The 15,519-nt window shown below is 41.8% G+C and overlaps 1 protein-coding gene across 20 annotated transcripts in view; it reads left to right on the top strand.

Moving 5' to 3' along the window:
• The window catches only part of RAD51B (RAD51 paralog B), a 495,227-nt gene that overhangs the window by 351,725 nt on the left and 127,983 nt on the right, over positions 1-15,519 (top strand). For 2 of the 20 annotated variants that reach the window (XM_030031205.1, XM_030031212.2), the window contains exon 11: positions 13,289-13,323. The exons of the other annotated variants lie outside the window; for them this stretch is intronic. In XM_030031205.1, the coding sequence (XP_029887065.1) occupies positions 13,289-13,311 (23 nt within the window). In that variant the 3' untranslated portion in view covers positions 13,312-13,323. The remainder of the gene's footprint in view (positions 1-13,288; positions 13,324-15,519) is intronic. 20 annotated transcript variants of the gene reach the window in all.

Consider the following 15,519-nt stretch of genomic DNA (forward strand, 5'->3'; position numbering starts at 1 on the left):
CTTGTTACCAGTTGCCTTAATGGTGATGTAGTTTATATATCAAATTTTATTCTTTTCTTTCCTTTTCATTAGAAGTCTAGGAAGAGGAGGGGAGGTGATAGGGGTGTGCTTATTTGTCCTTTTCTCCTCCCATGAAGCCAGGGTGATTCGACTGTGGCCTTTTTCTGTGCATAAGAAGGGGCTAGAGGCCCTGCCTTGAAAAACTTGGCTTTTTCTTCCCTTGAGGTTTTCTTCCAGGCCCGTTTTTAAGTGAATGGAGAGGAGTGATTTTCTTGTACTGCCAGCATTCTTTTCTTTCCCTCCTCCCCTCCGCGCAGTCACGTCCCTAATTAATTGAATTCCCTACTAGACCTTTTGTGAGTCATTTCAATTACCCATTAGTGAAGCAGCCTGGGATTTCTGCTGTGTTTTCACTCATCTTCCTGGAATTTCTCTTCTCCTCCCTCCCTCCCTTCCCCTTTTAGTCACTCCGGTCTGTGAAAAGCATTAGATGGACTTCAGCGCCGAGTGCCTATATTGTTTGCAGGCCCAGCTGCATACTTCCACACTCTGCCTTGTGCGTCACAGCTATTCATCTTGTTTTGTACTTGGCTCTGCTGCAGATGCTGTAAATATGGTAATTTTAGATTCCCTGATTGGAAAGGGTTGCAGGGTGGGTCTAAGTGGTAAGAGCACTGTTTGATTTACACTAGTTCATTCTAGTTTCACAGAGTTTGGGGTTTTAAGGATACAGCTGAAATGAAACATGGTTTTAAGGACAGTTTCTTTTTTAGGGTTAGGAAAGGGATAAATGTGAGGTTAGCTTTGTGTACTGACATGCAAAAGTGCTGCCCCAGAAACCCTAGGGAGACTGGAAAGAAATAAAACAGGAGCAGGAGGTACCTCCTCAGATTATTATGTAGGATGCCTTCACACACGGATAGCTGCAAAATGTGGGTGAATCTGAAAACTGCAAAAATGGAAAAGGTCCAAGACAGAGAACTGTGAAAGGCAAATCTGGAATTTGACAGAAATGTCATCAGTAGTGAAGTACTGTAGACTTATGGCAGTCCCTGAAATAAAAAAATCAATGAGCAGCTTATTTTTAGAAAATTTTGGAAATACTGGGGAGGACTGTAACAGGTAGCATGCATTATGTTTCTGAGGAGAATAGGGCAGTGATAAAGCAGCTTGCTAAAATTATGATGGATGCAGTGAGTGCCTGAAATCTGATGTCTGGAGAATCACACTTCTATTCTGAAATTAAATTTGTACAGCACATGAATCTTTCAGGCTCAGAGTAATTCTCAAGTGATACAGAGATGCAAACAGCATCACTGGGAACCAGCCTGCCAGAAATATGCCCCACACATCCCAAGTAACAAAAGTAATTTACAGTGCTCAAGCCATTATGATACTTTCATATTATTACGATACTTGTCCCTGCGAGGTTAGAGTATTTCATGAGAGAACTGACTTCATAATCAGGCTGTTGTGAGAAGGCGCTCTCTCACGGCCTCCCAGGGGGGGCTCATTTGTTGGACTGACGGGAAGTGAATTTATGAAGGTTCCCTGCACATTGGTATTCATAGGTACTTTTTTTTTTCCTCCTAGCTCTTTATCCAGTCAAAGGAGAGAGGAAGGGAACGGTGTGAAAATACTGCTCAGTACAGACACATTAAGATGTTTGTAGGAGACCTACTGGGAATTATTTTACCACTTATGTCTTGAAATCTTGGCCCCCTTGTAAGCAGCAGTGGATTTCAGAGGTTCATTAGATGACTCTGGAGTTATACTTCACAGGGTGATGTTATTCAAGTCAAAACTGAGACACTGTAAAAGAGACAAGGGAGCTAGTGAAGAGCTGCATATGAGTCCTCTTTTTCTTCATGGGGCATGCAGCAGCAGGGCTCATATCATTTTATCTGAAGTTACCAGGTCATGGCAACACCTTTTTTTAGTTGTCTGTGGTGTTACTCTGTTTTCTTGCACACATACCATTGCTAGTATCATGTTACAAGGTTTTGTGATTTGGCAGGTCTGACACCTTTTTATTTCTTACCTATCCTCTTAGGTTAAGTCTTCTACTGCAGAGTTAGCCTGGTGAGGACTGCTACCCATTTTCTGGGCTGAGTGGCAGCAGTGTCTGAAATGGAGCCTTGGTCCTGCTGTCACTTCACCTGATAAGCTGTCCAGCGTGTGCTGGAGGATGCCAGCTGTGCCAGGGGTACTGCTTGAATTGCCCAAGCTCTGGGTGGCTTTCTGCACCTTTTCATAGTAACTCTTCTTTTCCTGACAGTACCCAGCGGGACAGGACTTTGCCTGCACTAGACCAAGAAAAGAAGCCATTTGTCACAGCACAGAGCTGGCTCCTGTAGCACTGGGAACATAGCGCATATACTATAGGTGAAAACCCTGTTAGCCCTTCCATGCCAAATTGTATCTGATGTTCATTAACTTCCTCCTGTAATGTTATTAGCTTTCTTTATATGGTTTTTGCTGCTGCATAACACCGCTTGGCTCCTACAAAGTACTGCTGTGTTTTATTCCAGAACTGTTTGCATCTTAGTAGTGGATAAAAACCTACTTAAATAATGTAGTTAGTTCAGTTGGTTAGTAAAGGAGCTGTGGAACTTTAAGTTTATTGTATTCCTAACATCTCTTAGAATTTGCACAGATAGGTGTGTGTGTATAAATAAATTCACAACTTCTGGAAAATATGGTCCATGTATGGACCATAGTCCATATAGTATGGAGCTATTTTGGACTTTCAGGGTTCTGGGCTGTAAAATGCCCTAGAGCTTGATAGGTTCCAAATTACAGGCTATTTTCATTATTGTATCTTTTCTGGGAGAACAGCAAGAAAAACATTGATTTCTCAAACAACTGAACAGTGACAGAGTTTTCTATTTTTACTTCTGTTTTGATACACAAAACCTAGATTTAGAATATGTCTGCTAAATCCCTCTACAATGCAAAAAGCTAATGATAAAGATGATTTTGATTCCTCTTGTCTCAGGACTATCCAAGGGACTGGCTCAATCTCTGTACACGTAACACGTGCTAGTGGTTGCTCCAGTATATGCCCATTTATAGCATTTCTCTAACAGCACCTTCTCCCTCAACTGTCTATCACTGCCTGTGCTCTAGATGAGGTGCACTGTTGGGAAAGGGAATATCACATGTGTGGCATGAGAATCACAGTGTGCCAACGTAGTTTTCAGGGAGCTTTAGTGGTTATCAAAGTTACAGCTATCTAATACTTAGGTTATGGAAGCACACCCATAAGAAGTAAATAGATAATTAAATATCATCTGCCCAATCTTTTCTATTGCATGCTGGCAAATTACTTCCTGGTTTTGAGGGAGAAATGGTCCTTTGGATGGGATTTTCCAGGAGAAAGGGAAGGGTACCGGTGTGTGCAGCCATAAGGTTTGTAATTTATCTGTGCTTTGTGCAAGTGCTTGGTTACTCCTCAGAGCTGTAGAGCTGAGGATAGGATATCATATCCTCATGGTAAGTGAATAAGTAGGGAGGGAAAAGATGTGTAGGGTTAGCGAAGGACATAAGGGAGATCAAGGAGGAAAGAATGAATAAAAAGGAGACATTCCAGGAAAGAAATTACAGTATAATGATGGGGAAGTTAAGACCTTAGTGGCTGTATTATTTTTGGAAGAGGAAGAAGGGATCAGATTAGGATAATCGGAGAGATTAGGGAGGACGAAATGGGTAGTAAGGACCAAGCATTTAAGCATGACTCTTCAGGTGATCTGTTGCCAGGTTTGAGATCAAATGAGGTTGGAGATATTATCAATTTAAGCGAGCACATGCATGTAAAATACATGTTCAAAAATACTTTGCAGAGCTGGACTGAGCACTGTGTAGTGCAGAGAATTCACAACTCTTCCTGACCTTCCTAGCACCTTTCAGGAACTGCTCAATACTTCATGTTGTTCCCACATTCATTTTGTTTGAGCACTACCCTCAGCCCCACTGGCAGCTCTTCCCAGCTCCGAGTTGCTTAGTACACATGGCAGCTTTCAGGGGTTCAGGCTGCATTCACATGCCACTTGGAAGTAGCCTGGCATATAACTTCACAGGGCGAGCCCGTTGCCAACTTTTGTCCTTCCCCTACCTGTTGCTGCATTGCCATTTGCTGCATGAGAACGACGTTGAAAAGTGTATCTTGCCCAGTGTCCTTAACTGGGTTAGTATTTGAGTGGGGTTAGTATCTGAGCCAGTTTAATCCAGAATTTCCTAGGTCCCCATTCTGTATCTAATTCTTCTACAGAACAGATGTCTAATCTAGTCCAGTCCATCTGTTGTGCTGCAAATGGCAGGTTAAATTGTGTACATGAAACACAGTGCATTTAACAGGGCATGCAGTTTACAGGGAGAAGATGGGGAAAAATCTCCTTTGAATTGATTCTCTTCCTCACAAATAACTTGTAAACAAATTATTTCTTTAAAAAAATAAAGTATTAATCACGCCACCTTTTTTTTATCTAAGCAGCCTGATGGCAAATGTATGGCCTAGTCATCCGTTTCTTCCTGGGGTTTGTATTTGATTTTGCAAACACCCGGCACTTGGAGAGGGTCAGTTTGCATCCCCCTCTCTCTCCATTACGTTGTGTGCTTAGAGGGGTTTGTGTGGGCTATCACACCTGGCTCCCACGAGATCCCACATCTGGTAAAAGATAGAGTGTATGACCCCACTCCCAGCCTCTTCCTTACCTCCAGCCTCACCCCATCATCTGAGAAGGTTAAACTAAAAGCAACATCTATGATGGCAAAGGTCCAAGTTTGAAATGTGTCCATTGTATGTGTTCAGTTCAAAAACAACATATCAAGGCAAGTGCAGTCCTTACAAGTAGCACCCCTGGGCCTTCTTTTATTCCAAAGCAGAGATATTTACCCAAGGAAGAGAGGGAAGTGACGGGGTAACAGAGTACACATGTTGTGAAAATATGCAGGCAGAGACTGAAGAAAAAATAACATTCTGCCACAAGTAGCTGCCTTGTTCCTCAACTTTTTTTTTTTCCCTTCACATTAGAACCAGCCATTTCTTGTGCTCTTTCAAGCACCTTCTGTGGTTTCCTGACAGCTGGCTGGAGAGGACTGAAATCTGGCTTGAAAAATGGGCCATGGGTCATCTTATTTTCAAGAGAGGAGAAGCAAAAATTCCCATAATGGTCAAAATTCACAGGTTTGGGGTTTGGTGGGGATTTTTTTTTAGAAAATCAGTGGTGGATATTTTAAGATATAACTTTAGTTTAACATTATTAATAAAGAACAACTACAGAATCAGCTTTTCACTTCTCTCTGATTGATTTATAATAGCAAGCAATATTTCATGTGGACTTGCAGCCTGTCCTTTTACTCTGGTGTGTGAGAGGGAAATGTTCAGCTTCATAAAGGAGTATGCTGGGATTTTCTGGAAGTATTTTTTTTAATGATGTGATAACACTTCTCTTGCAAAAACTGTTTCATTACCAGAAAGATAAGTCTGAGCAACAGCCTGCAGGCTGGTATTTTTGCTCCTGGCGCTCCTGAGCCTGAATTGAAAATACCAATACATTCCCAGCTTTATGTTCAAGCAGATGGTTTCTGTTAGGAGTTATAAACCTTTCTGGTCTTTTGTTCTTTGGTGAACAAGTTATCTTTTTAAAATATTTTATAAAGAGAATACTTAGCTCACAGGAGTGCTAACTTACTTGACCTGCATTTTAGGGCATGAGGCTTCCTCTTGGGAACAGGGTTCACTACCCCTGCAGCCAAAGGGCACAGCCCAGAAAAGCAGTGCTGTCAACTGGGTTTAAGGAAAGAAAGGAAAGAAAGCAGGAGCAGGGTGAGAGGTACAAGAGAAAAATGTCAGCAGGAGGCAGCAAGTAGAGAAATTCAACTATCATACCCTGCTATATAGAGAAAGCCAAGAAGTCCAGCAAAAGTCCTACTGTCTGTGGAGCATGAGGAAGGTGAAAGTGTTGATTGACTCTTGACTTTTGAACAGATGGGTGGACAAACAACCCCAGGCAGTGGCAGACCGTGCTCGGGGCAGGTACAGCAGCACTGGGAGTGGAGGGACTGCATGAGTGGAGAACTGAGACCACATCACCTGACCAGGGCATACTCTGCATCAGCAGCTCTGCATCCTGCAAGATGTCTCCCAGAGCATCTTTCTTCTCTTTGCTGTAATAATGTGTTACAGTCCTTTCTGTAGAAGAACTAGAATAGGGTCAAAGGAGACTATTGTCAGTATGGTCCAGTCTATCCATAACACTTCTAGAGACTCATTTAACGGCAATTTTAATACATGTTTTTTTTTTCTTTTGCAATATGAAGATATTCTCTAAGAATTGGAATGGAAGCCCATTCCATAGAGTTCACGGAATAGAGTGGATTCTAATGGGTAACTCAGATAAAAATAGTCACATATTCTTAATCACAGTTAACTCCTTTAGAATGAGAATAAGCAGCACAGTCTAATGGGTAGAGGATGTTGGTGGAAACAAGGAGCTCCTTAGTTCTAATGTTCGCTCAGCTCTGGACTTCTTGAGTCACAATGGATAACATGGGTAAACACTTTCAGCTAGTAGTTAATAATATTGAACCACTTTGTGAAAATGTGTGGGATAATTAGTTAGCATCTGCAAAATGTTTGGAAGATACCAATTTCCATATTTCTGCTAATTATTTGTGACAGTGCATCATACTGCATGGTGTAAAAGAGATCTGTTAAATTAACTAAACAGATAAATGCATCTTCAGATCCCCTCATGTCCATGCGACAAATGATAAAAGCCCACCAATAAAAGATTAAACTGATTCAATCAAATTTTCTCAGCACATCACTGAGTTGCGCTGATTTATATGAAGCTATTCCCTTCGTTAATGATTTGCCTTACTGTGTCCAATGTATTTATAAACAAAATTCATAAATACAAAATTTATCAAGTGAGAGGGTCTGCTGTCATAATCTATGTCTATTTTCATTAGGGATTTCTGCACCAGAGGTACAAAGATCGTTGTGAAAGGGTATGTTTTATAGTCTTCAGCTGTAGAATGAGCCCTTTCAGTGGTATTAACTCTCCCACATTCACACCAGAAAGTTGACTTGGCTTCTGGAAGTAGTACTGAGTGCCAAAACAGATTACTCCTACTGTGTAACCAGTTTTCACCTGTTTTTGTGTACGAAGGCATTAATGAAAGAATACTTCTTGGAATGGTTTAATGGTTAGAGGAAAGTAGTGTAGTACAATTCACAGCTTTGCTAGGCAGTGGCTTAGGTACACTGAGGGATTGTTTGCAAACCACAGCAAACCACTCTACCTACGTGTAAAGCACCTTCCTTGTCAGAAAAATGGGTGTAAGAATATTACCACTTCGCAGACTTTGTTACTCATAAGCTGTTTGCAGAGAATTAATGCTCTGAATCACTAGCTATTCTTATTGTAGTACAATTTTTTTAAAAGCCTCTTTTTTTTCTAGTTTTTGTATGATTGGCTATCATAGCAATAGCCCTGTTTTTCATATGACATACTGTACTCACTATTGTTTCAAATCACCATTAGAACACAATAACGTTTTCTTTCAAACTGGCTTGTATTTTTTCCAGCACTGATTTTTTTTCTTTTCCTTTCCTGTTTATCTAAAGTAGGTGAAGGAAAAGGACACATTGCGTCAAGGCTGATAGGACAAGAATTAGACCTACTGTATGTGCTGGTTGTATTCAGGCCTACAAGCACTTCCTTTCTCCTCCCCATACCTAAGGCCAGCTCTGCTCTATTCTTTGGGGTGGGCAGGATATTGAGATTTACAAGACCTCTACCCTTTGAAGTACTGGGAGACCACAGTTCTTTCACATTTCTTTACAAAGCCTGAGCCTGAGGAAAATAGGTACAGGGATCATGAGGATGGAAAGCTTCATATTCCTCGCGCTTCAGGTAGTGTGTTTGCCCTGGAGTAATAGTAAAGGAATACCAGGTTTGCTGTGATTTGGTGCTTGGGATCGGTTACAATTTGAAACTTGGTTTGGGCTTAGTGCAGAGCCAAATTCTGAAGTGATTTAGTCGTACTGCATACATGTTTACTCCTGCGTGGGTATGGACATAATGGGAGAATTTGCCCTCATGGAGTTGCAAAGGATTTGTTAACACACGGAAATCCCGCCAGTTTAATTTAAATCAGTTTAACAGATTTACTGAAACTGGCGCCACACCCATGTTCCTCATCTGTTTAAGCTACATTTCAGTAAGCGCTTACACAAGGGTTTGCAATAGTTTAAGTAAATTGGATATAAACTGTACATTTACTTAAAGCAATGTAATTTTCCTACGTAAACAAGAATGAAGTCAAAACCTATGGACAACCCCCTTCCCACGAACCCAGCTGGAAGGCATCACTAAGCCCAGTTACTTACCACGGTCCTTTGTCGGCCACCTCCAACTGCTCAGCCATGGACGGGGTTTGTGCGTACGCCCCCCAACATGTTTCGGGGTGGAGGGTAAAGGTGCATTAGTTCAAACCACTCGTTTAAACTGATGTGACAAATCCTGCCTGAATTATACGAGGGAGCACTCACACTGGCAGCTCTGCCGACTGCTGGAGAGACAGCAGCCCTGAGCAGGGTGGCAGAGTTAGAGGCAGCTGGAGGGCAGCAATATCTCAGACTAGGACAGCTGTTTGCAGAGTGAGCATCTGCCCATCCCCTAACTTGCACACAGGCTAGGTTCCCTTCAACCAGCTTATTCACACTTTATCCCTTACTAAAGAATTCGAAGTTGATTTAATTTACAAGTCAAGGAGCATCAACTTCTATCCACTACTGTGCCAATATTCAATCAGTCACACATCAGGAGATTTGTCTACTGTAAATCATTTCCATTTCCCAGTTAGTGCAGAATATTCAAGAGAGCAGGTTTCAGTTCAAAATCCAAAGGGACTCCACTTGCCATTTCTCTTCAGGGTAGTTTATTGTCTATAATTCTAACTCTGGAATACCTTTGCACAGCTACTTTTCAGTTTCACTCTTTGTTGGGTTTTGCTTTGTTTGCCATTGCTGACCAAAAGCAGCCTGTTTTATTTGCACTGCCTTCAGTGGAAGTAAGTGGGGCAGGATCTAGTTGCCTCTCTTGTAGCCAGGGAAGATCTTTTATAAATATCTGAAAAAGCACTTTAGCCTTAAGGAGCAAACATGTAGGACCTCATGGGCTACATTCAGTAGCAATTGAAAAGTGGATCAAATAGTTTCTTTCTGCACTTCCCCAGGGTTCAGCTCCGTAGCAGTTTAAACTGCTCAGTCTGCCGTGTTCCTACTCATTCAGCTCCCAGCTGTGTGTTCCCCTCTCCTTCTCTTGCACTGGCACCAGCACTTTCCTGACCTGAATAGTTGCATGAACTGGCTTAAACTGGCTGCAAAACAATCCTAGGGGATTTTTTTAGGCCACTCAGCTGAGACTGGTTGAAGGTGCCATTGAACTGCATCTTTAGATAATTGTTCATCAGTTCCTCTAAGCTTTCCTATTACATAGGGGAGCGGTGGCTGGTGCTGTTTGCAGGACAGTTTCTGAATTTGGTGGCCTGTGTTTCATAGTTGACTTACAAATGCAATTCTCCATGCAGCTAGGACCTTTCATAAAGATGAAGCAGTATACATTCTTAAAACCACTTTAAAGAGTGTCCTAAGTTAATTGCTGTATAGACTGTTTAACATCATGAAGTGTTCGATTTCAGTGGGATAGTACAAGTCTGCAGACTGACATTAGGCCTTTTGCTCTGTAAGATTGGGCCTACTTTGTCTCTAACAGTTACTAACAGTTTGAAGGCATTTGCCTTTCAGAAGAAGTCTGTAGCAAGAGCAGGGGTTAGAGCTCTTTTTGCTGTAGCCTGTTTCTTTCCCTTCCCAGTAGAGAGCTGTTGATTGCCTTGATTGCTTCTCCATAAGGGATCCTCACTCCATGTTGACATACAGGACTGCAGAGCAGTGTACACATCCAGGATGGGACCTAGAACTTCTCATCTTTAGTCTTTCTGATACGAGTCAGTGGTCCTCCTTGTGTTTAACTAGGGAAAGACCACAGTCAGTCCTGGAAGCTTTGTTGGTGTCAGCAGAGAAATCCCAGACTGAACGCTCAGAGCCTATACACAGTTCCTGTCTCTTAGCCTTCCTCTGCCTGATTCAGTGGCCACGCACTGGCAGACAGTGGGCAAGCTTGTGCTGCTGCTCATCCGTTGTGTGTTTTGTAGTTAGAGAGCTCCTGATCCCAGCATTCTTAGGGCTTTTTATTTTTTAGCAACACTAAACTAATTTGAAGGCAGAACAGAATGAGAAAGCTTTGATCAGGCAATCCTGGGGCGGGGGGGGGGGGGGGGCGGTTTGCTATGTTTTCTCCATCTATTGAGTAATCCCTGGCAAAAGGAGGGTGATAAGGAGGTAGTGGATGGCTGTGTTCGTAAGCACGGAAGCACGTATCACTACGCCTGCAATACCAGAAAGCATTAATAACAAAGGCATTGTAGACACATGAAAGCCCAGGCAGTGACCTCCAAAGGAAGTCCACAGGTTAAGACCAGTGCAGATACAGGCATGGAATTGCCCCTGTTAACCAGGGAGCAGGGAGCATCTGGGCATATCGATGTGTCCTAAGTGATCTGTTAAGGAGTTTGAGGTTCTTTTGGATGTGTTTGGTCATTCAGGCATTTGGAATTGCTGTCACCTTATTGTTGATAGACAGGCAGAGCTAGTCACACCATGATTGTTGCAGTTGTCTTATACCTTCCATTATAAAATCTTGTTTTCATCTAATTATAATTTACCATAGCATTTGAGCCAAAAATGCTTATGTAAGGGACTTGTTTCTGGATGGTTTTGATGGAAAGTTTCTTCAAAAAGTTTGCGCTGAGGCAAAAAGTGATTTTTTTACAAATGACTGAAAGCAATTCTTCTCTTTTTAAGAAGCTCTGCAGCCTCCATTTTTGAGTACAGATTGCACATTATTGATGGTTGAATGGGATGTTAGGAGAAAAAAAGAGGAAGGATTTTTATTTTCACGTGAAAACGCAGATAGTGATACTCTAAGCACACTCCAGCACAAGGTCGAGTCCATTTTCTTTTGAAATTTCTTTTTCTAGCCTTTAGGAACTGTTGGGTCACTGGAAGGCAGTACTAGGGAATGGGAAGTTAAACTGTATGCCCCTGTTCACAGTACTCCTCTGGGCATCTTGAAGGAACACGAATGGGAAGCAGCGAGGAGTAGAACCACAACAGTGATCGGCTGGGAAACTGTTGAAGTAGAATAGTGTGGGAGTGACAGCCGCAATGAGGTTTAAGACGGGGGGTGAGATAAGAAGGAGATCCATGTAGGGAGATATAGCTTAAAGGGACTCATCTGCAGACCTTAAATGTACGCTGAGGTTTTTGAATCTCGCTATTTCACTGTTATGTAGCAATTGGCTGACAAGATACTTGCTTCATTCCCCTCTTGCCTTTAGAAAGAACGGTGTGGTTCCTATTTGTGCAAGGAGTTAAAAGTATATGTCTTAGATCTAAAGCTATCCGAACCCTAAAAATACCAGCATTTTTCTGTGATGGAATGTTGGGGAGTAATGCAATTTGACATTTAAATTAATAAGTGTTTGACAACACTAAACCAAAACCTGGTATTTTGGCTGTAGGATTTTCCATCTAATACAACTGGAACTCAGTAAATTTTGCAAAAAATGCCATGTACGGCAACAAGTCCAAATCCTGATGTCTTTTCACTGATGGGCCCATTCTGCGGAAACATTGACATCTCATTTATGAATCCTCTGAAAAAAAGCAGTTCAGTAGTTCAATCCAGAGCAAGGGGGATTTTTGGTGAACTATAAGGCAAGAATTCTATCCGAAGAACAATTTAAAATTTAAAGATCCCTTTGGTAAAATTGTATCTACTTCTTTAGTACAAATGAGTTCATGCTAAGGGCATCTTTTTACTTTGGTAATAACTACATTTGTTTCTTTCCCTAAGTTTCTTTAAACTTTTGGAGTACTCTTGTATGTAATTTGAGTTTGACCTATTTCTAGCAATCACAGAACTTGCTTCAATCTCCAGCTATTCTGAAATGCTCTGTTTTGGTATTGGCAGCATTTAAACCCTTCTCATCTTTCCCCTAAAACTGGAAACTATCTCTTGATTTGTGAGGGGTAAGGAGTGGCCTGAAATGATAAAATCGTCTTAGGAGACTATAAAATTTATCATGAGATGGAGATCTATTAGCATGTAAAATTTTCTTTGGCTTGATTGCATCTCAAAGTTTACCAGAACATACACAAATAGTTTCTAGTTCTAAGAAGTACGCAGACCTCAGTTTTGCATATGGCTGTCTCTCCAAACCACAAGTCGCTAAAGAATGTCAGTGTGATGTTTGGCTGGTTAAAGGAGGGCAGCACTCCTAAAGCAGGCTTGTGGTTTTATCCCTGCAGTAAGAAGACTCAAACGTTAGAGAGATTATTTTCTTTCACATGTATTATAATTTATTTTTTTTCCACAGTCTGAAGTAGCAGCACCTGTGTAACCTTATTTAACTGCCTTCACACATTTTCTTTCCCTCAGCTAATATTCTGCCAATGTGACAAACTTTCCTCTCTTTGAACTGCAGAACACCGTGAAAACTGGTATTTCTCAGCCTTGTCCAATAATGTCTTCTATGCGCTGTTCTTTGGGAGCTGTCATTTTACTAATACTGTAAGAACATGACTACTATCAAACAAGAATATCTTACAGGGAAGTTGTTACAACTTGCTAAAAAAAAAAAAAAAAAAAAGAAGGTTGATGCATATAAGGATCTATTGTTTGCTCAGCCCTGAGCCTTTCCCAAGCATGGATCATTACAGATAATTTGCTGCTGCTCTTTGATTAAGAATTTTTTCTCCAGTAGACGCTATGAAGAACGTATATCCGTAGACTTGAATTCAGTGTTAACAAGAGGATCTTGCAGTTGTTTCCTTACCTTTATGTTGACAAAAGTGAAAAATAGTATGTTTTACAACCTTTAAACCCTTTCCCATCCTCTGAGGGCCTGGGGGATGTTCATTCAGTTTTTGGCTTCTCAGCTCATTTTGCTAATGAGAAGGCTGGGGTATTTGAAACTTGCATGTAAGTTGAGCAAGGACTGCAGAGGACTGAGACTTGTCACATATTTAATTTCTGTTCACTGGGACACTACAGAAAAATAATGTTACTCACAGTTTGCACACCAACCAAGGAATCTTGTCTCCATTCCAGTTTATTTTCCACTCACAAGAATATATCCTTTTCTATCTCTACAGTGATGGTAGTTCACAGCAAATAATCTGCCATGTGGGTAAGTGGCATTCAATTCCTCACTTGCTGCTCTCTGCCATCTGGTGCAATTGCTTGCTATCTGTTACTTCTTATCCAGCCTAACAGAGATGACTGTCCCTGGCATTGACTAGAATTGATTTCAAAGAAATGCAGGTCTGTGAAAGGATAGGTGCAAGTTCCTAGCAAGAGGAGGCAATTCATAGCTGAATTCAGTCTTCTTTTGAGTCCAAAATACCTGCCTTCCAGTGACCAGAAAGTCTTATTTTTACAGTGAACAGCCCTTTTGTTAGAGCTCTTAGTAACATAGGGAAGGGAATTTGTTAAAATACTAATTTTCTTTCCACAATATCACTTTAAACATGAGCCAACTCTATGTTTTCCTGAGAACCAATGAGGCTTGAGATTTTTTTTTAATTAAAAACCAGCAAAGGTGGGGTTTGTATTTCCTTTCCCGTAGAATGCATTTGAAGCACCTCTGTCTCCAGCTGGCTATGGGAGCAGAGCCAGCCCATAATGGTTTCAAGCCCAGTGTGTGCATAGGGAAAAGGGTTTTCACCTGATTGATGACTCTGAAAGTATTTGCAGCACAGACTGCTGAAGCTGGTAGCACTGAAGTTTTTTACAAGAGAGAGGAGGTGGATGTGTTTTTCAAAACCTGGCAATTCTTCCCTGTCGAGTGCAGTAAATGGTGCATGAAGGGTCTCATTTCATCTGCTTGTGGGCACTCTGCTCCATGAAACCTTTTGAAGTGGTTGCCAGAGGATGTAGCTGAGATTGGTTGAACTTCCTCGAAGTCCTTTTCCCTGGCCCTACAGCCATTCTTTCAGCTGGGCTGTCAAAAGTTTTGTTATTGGGGCTATCCATTAGGACTTTGTAGGAGTAGGCCTGAAAGTGAATTGTTCACCATGATTATTGCTTAAGAATGCAAAGCAGTGTGACATTGAAACATCTTCCACAATCTCGGTATCCTTTCCAACTTTACATAACATTTACTGCTTCCCAGGTATCATATTGCTCCAGTTTTAATCTGGATTTCTTAAGAAATTCATAGTATCTCTACCTGATCTGTTACACAATGGCTCCATTGTAATTTCCTTAGGTATGATAACAACATTATTGTCCAGAATGACTTAATCTTTGCTTTAGGGCCTTGTGATCTTGCAGTCATCTTTACAGCACCTCGCTAATGGGAATGCTTCCAGCATTATGGAGAGGGGAAAAGGAAACATCTTTGTAAAGGAGTCTGCTCTCAATCATCACGTGTGGGTAGGAGTGAGGTGTATTATGTTCAAGGTTCACAGGTTCAAGGAGCAGGAAGTAGGATAGGGTGTTAAGCAGAATGTGAAACGGCCCCCAGGATTGCACTTTGGAGGAGTCAACTTCTTTTGAAGTGGGGAGGATAAGACATCCTCAGGAGCACTTGAGAGTATGAAAAAGGTAGGAGAAATATGGAGACTAGAAAGAGCGGAAGGAGACTGAGGAAAGAGCGAAGGGCAAGGTAGCGCAGACATTGTTCATTGGGATCTGCATCTGTAAAAATGGGGCTGGATATCTGAAAATGTGTTTTTCTGCAGGTTTTCAGGTTCCTGCTTCTCACCAGCTCAGAAGCTGCATGCATGGCCTGTTTCATGATAGATTAGTGTTTCCATGTGGAACCGTAAAGCGCAGACATGCTTGAAGATGGGCAGGTGGCAAGAGAAATTATCTGAGCTTTATCAAAAGCCAAAAATTCGGGGAGACAGACGTTTGGTTTCAGTCCTGGGCAGATGCTCAGGTCAAGTCTTATTTTGTCCAAACCACTTCCCCTACCCTTAGGCGTGATATTTTCAGAGTGAAAGGACAGGCAAAGCCCAGGGAGATTCCAGAGCATGGCTCGTTTTGCAGCTGGCTGGACATGGAATTCATCAGCGACAAAGCAAGACTCGCTCTTCTCCTGCAGATATAGCGAGAGCTCAGACTTGTGCACGCACACAGAAGCATGCACACGCATGCATGCGCACACACCAGAACAAACCAGTTCTCTCCTGTCTGCTGGGGAGGCTTCAGTTACAGTATCTGAAGCCAGAGATTTCATTTAAGCCATTCGGACTCTGAGCGCTGTAGCTCTGCCTGCCTCCTTCCTCTCTTAGCACCCAGCCAGAAAAATCCTCCCCCTTGCTTCCCTCCCTTTCCAGCACACACAACACAAAAAGCAAAAACCGACTCAAGCTTGCCT

Source organism: Aquila chrysaetos, chromosome 2 (genome assembly GCF_900496995.4).
Source record: "Aquila chrysaetos chrysaetos chromosome 2, bAquChr1.4, whole genome shotgun sequence".
NCBI lineage: Eukaryota > Metazoa > Chordata > Aves > Accipitriformes > Accipitridae > Aquila > Aquila chrysaetos.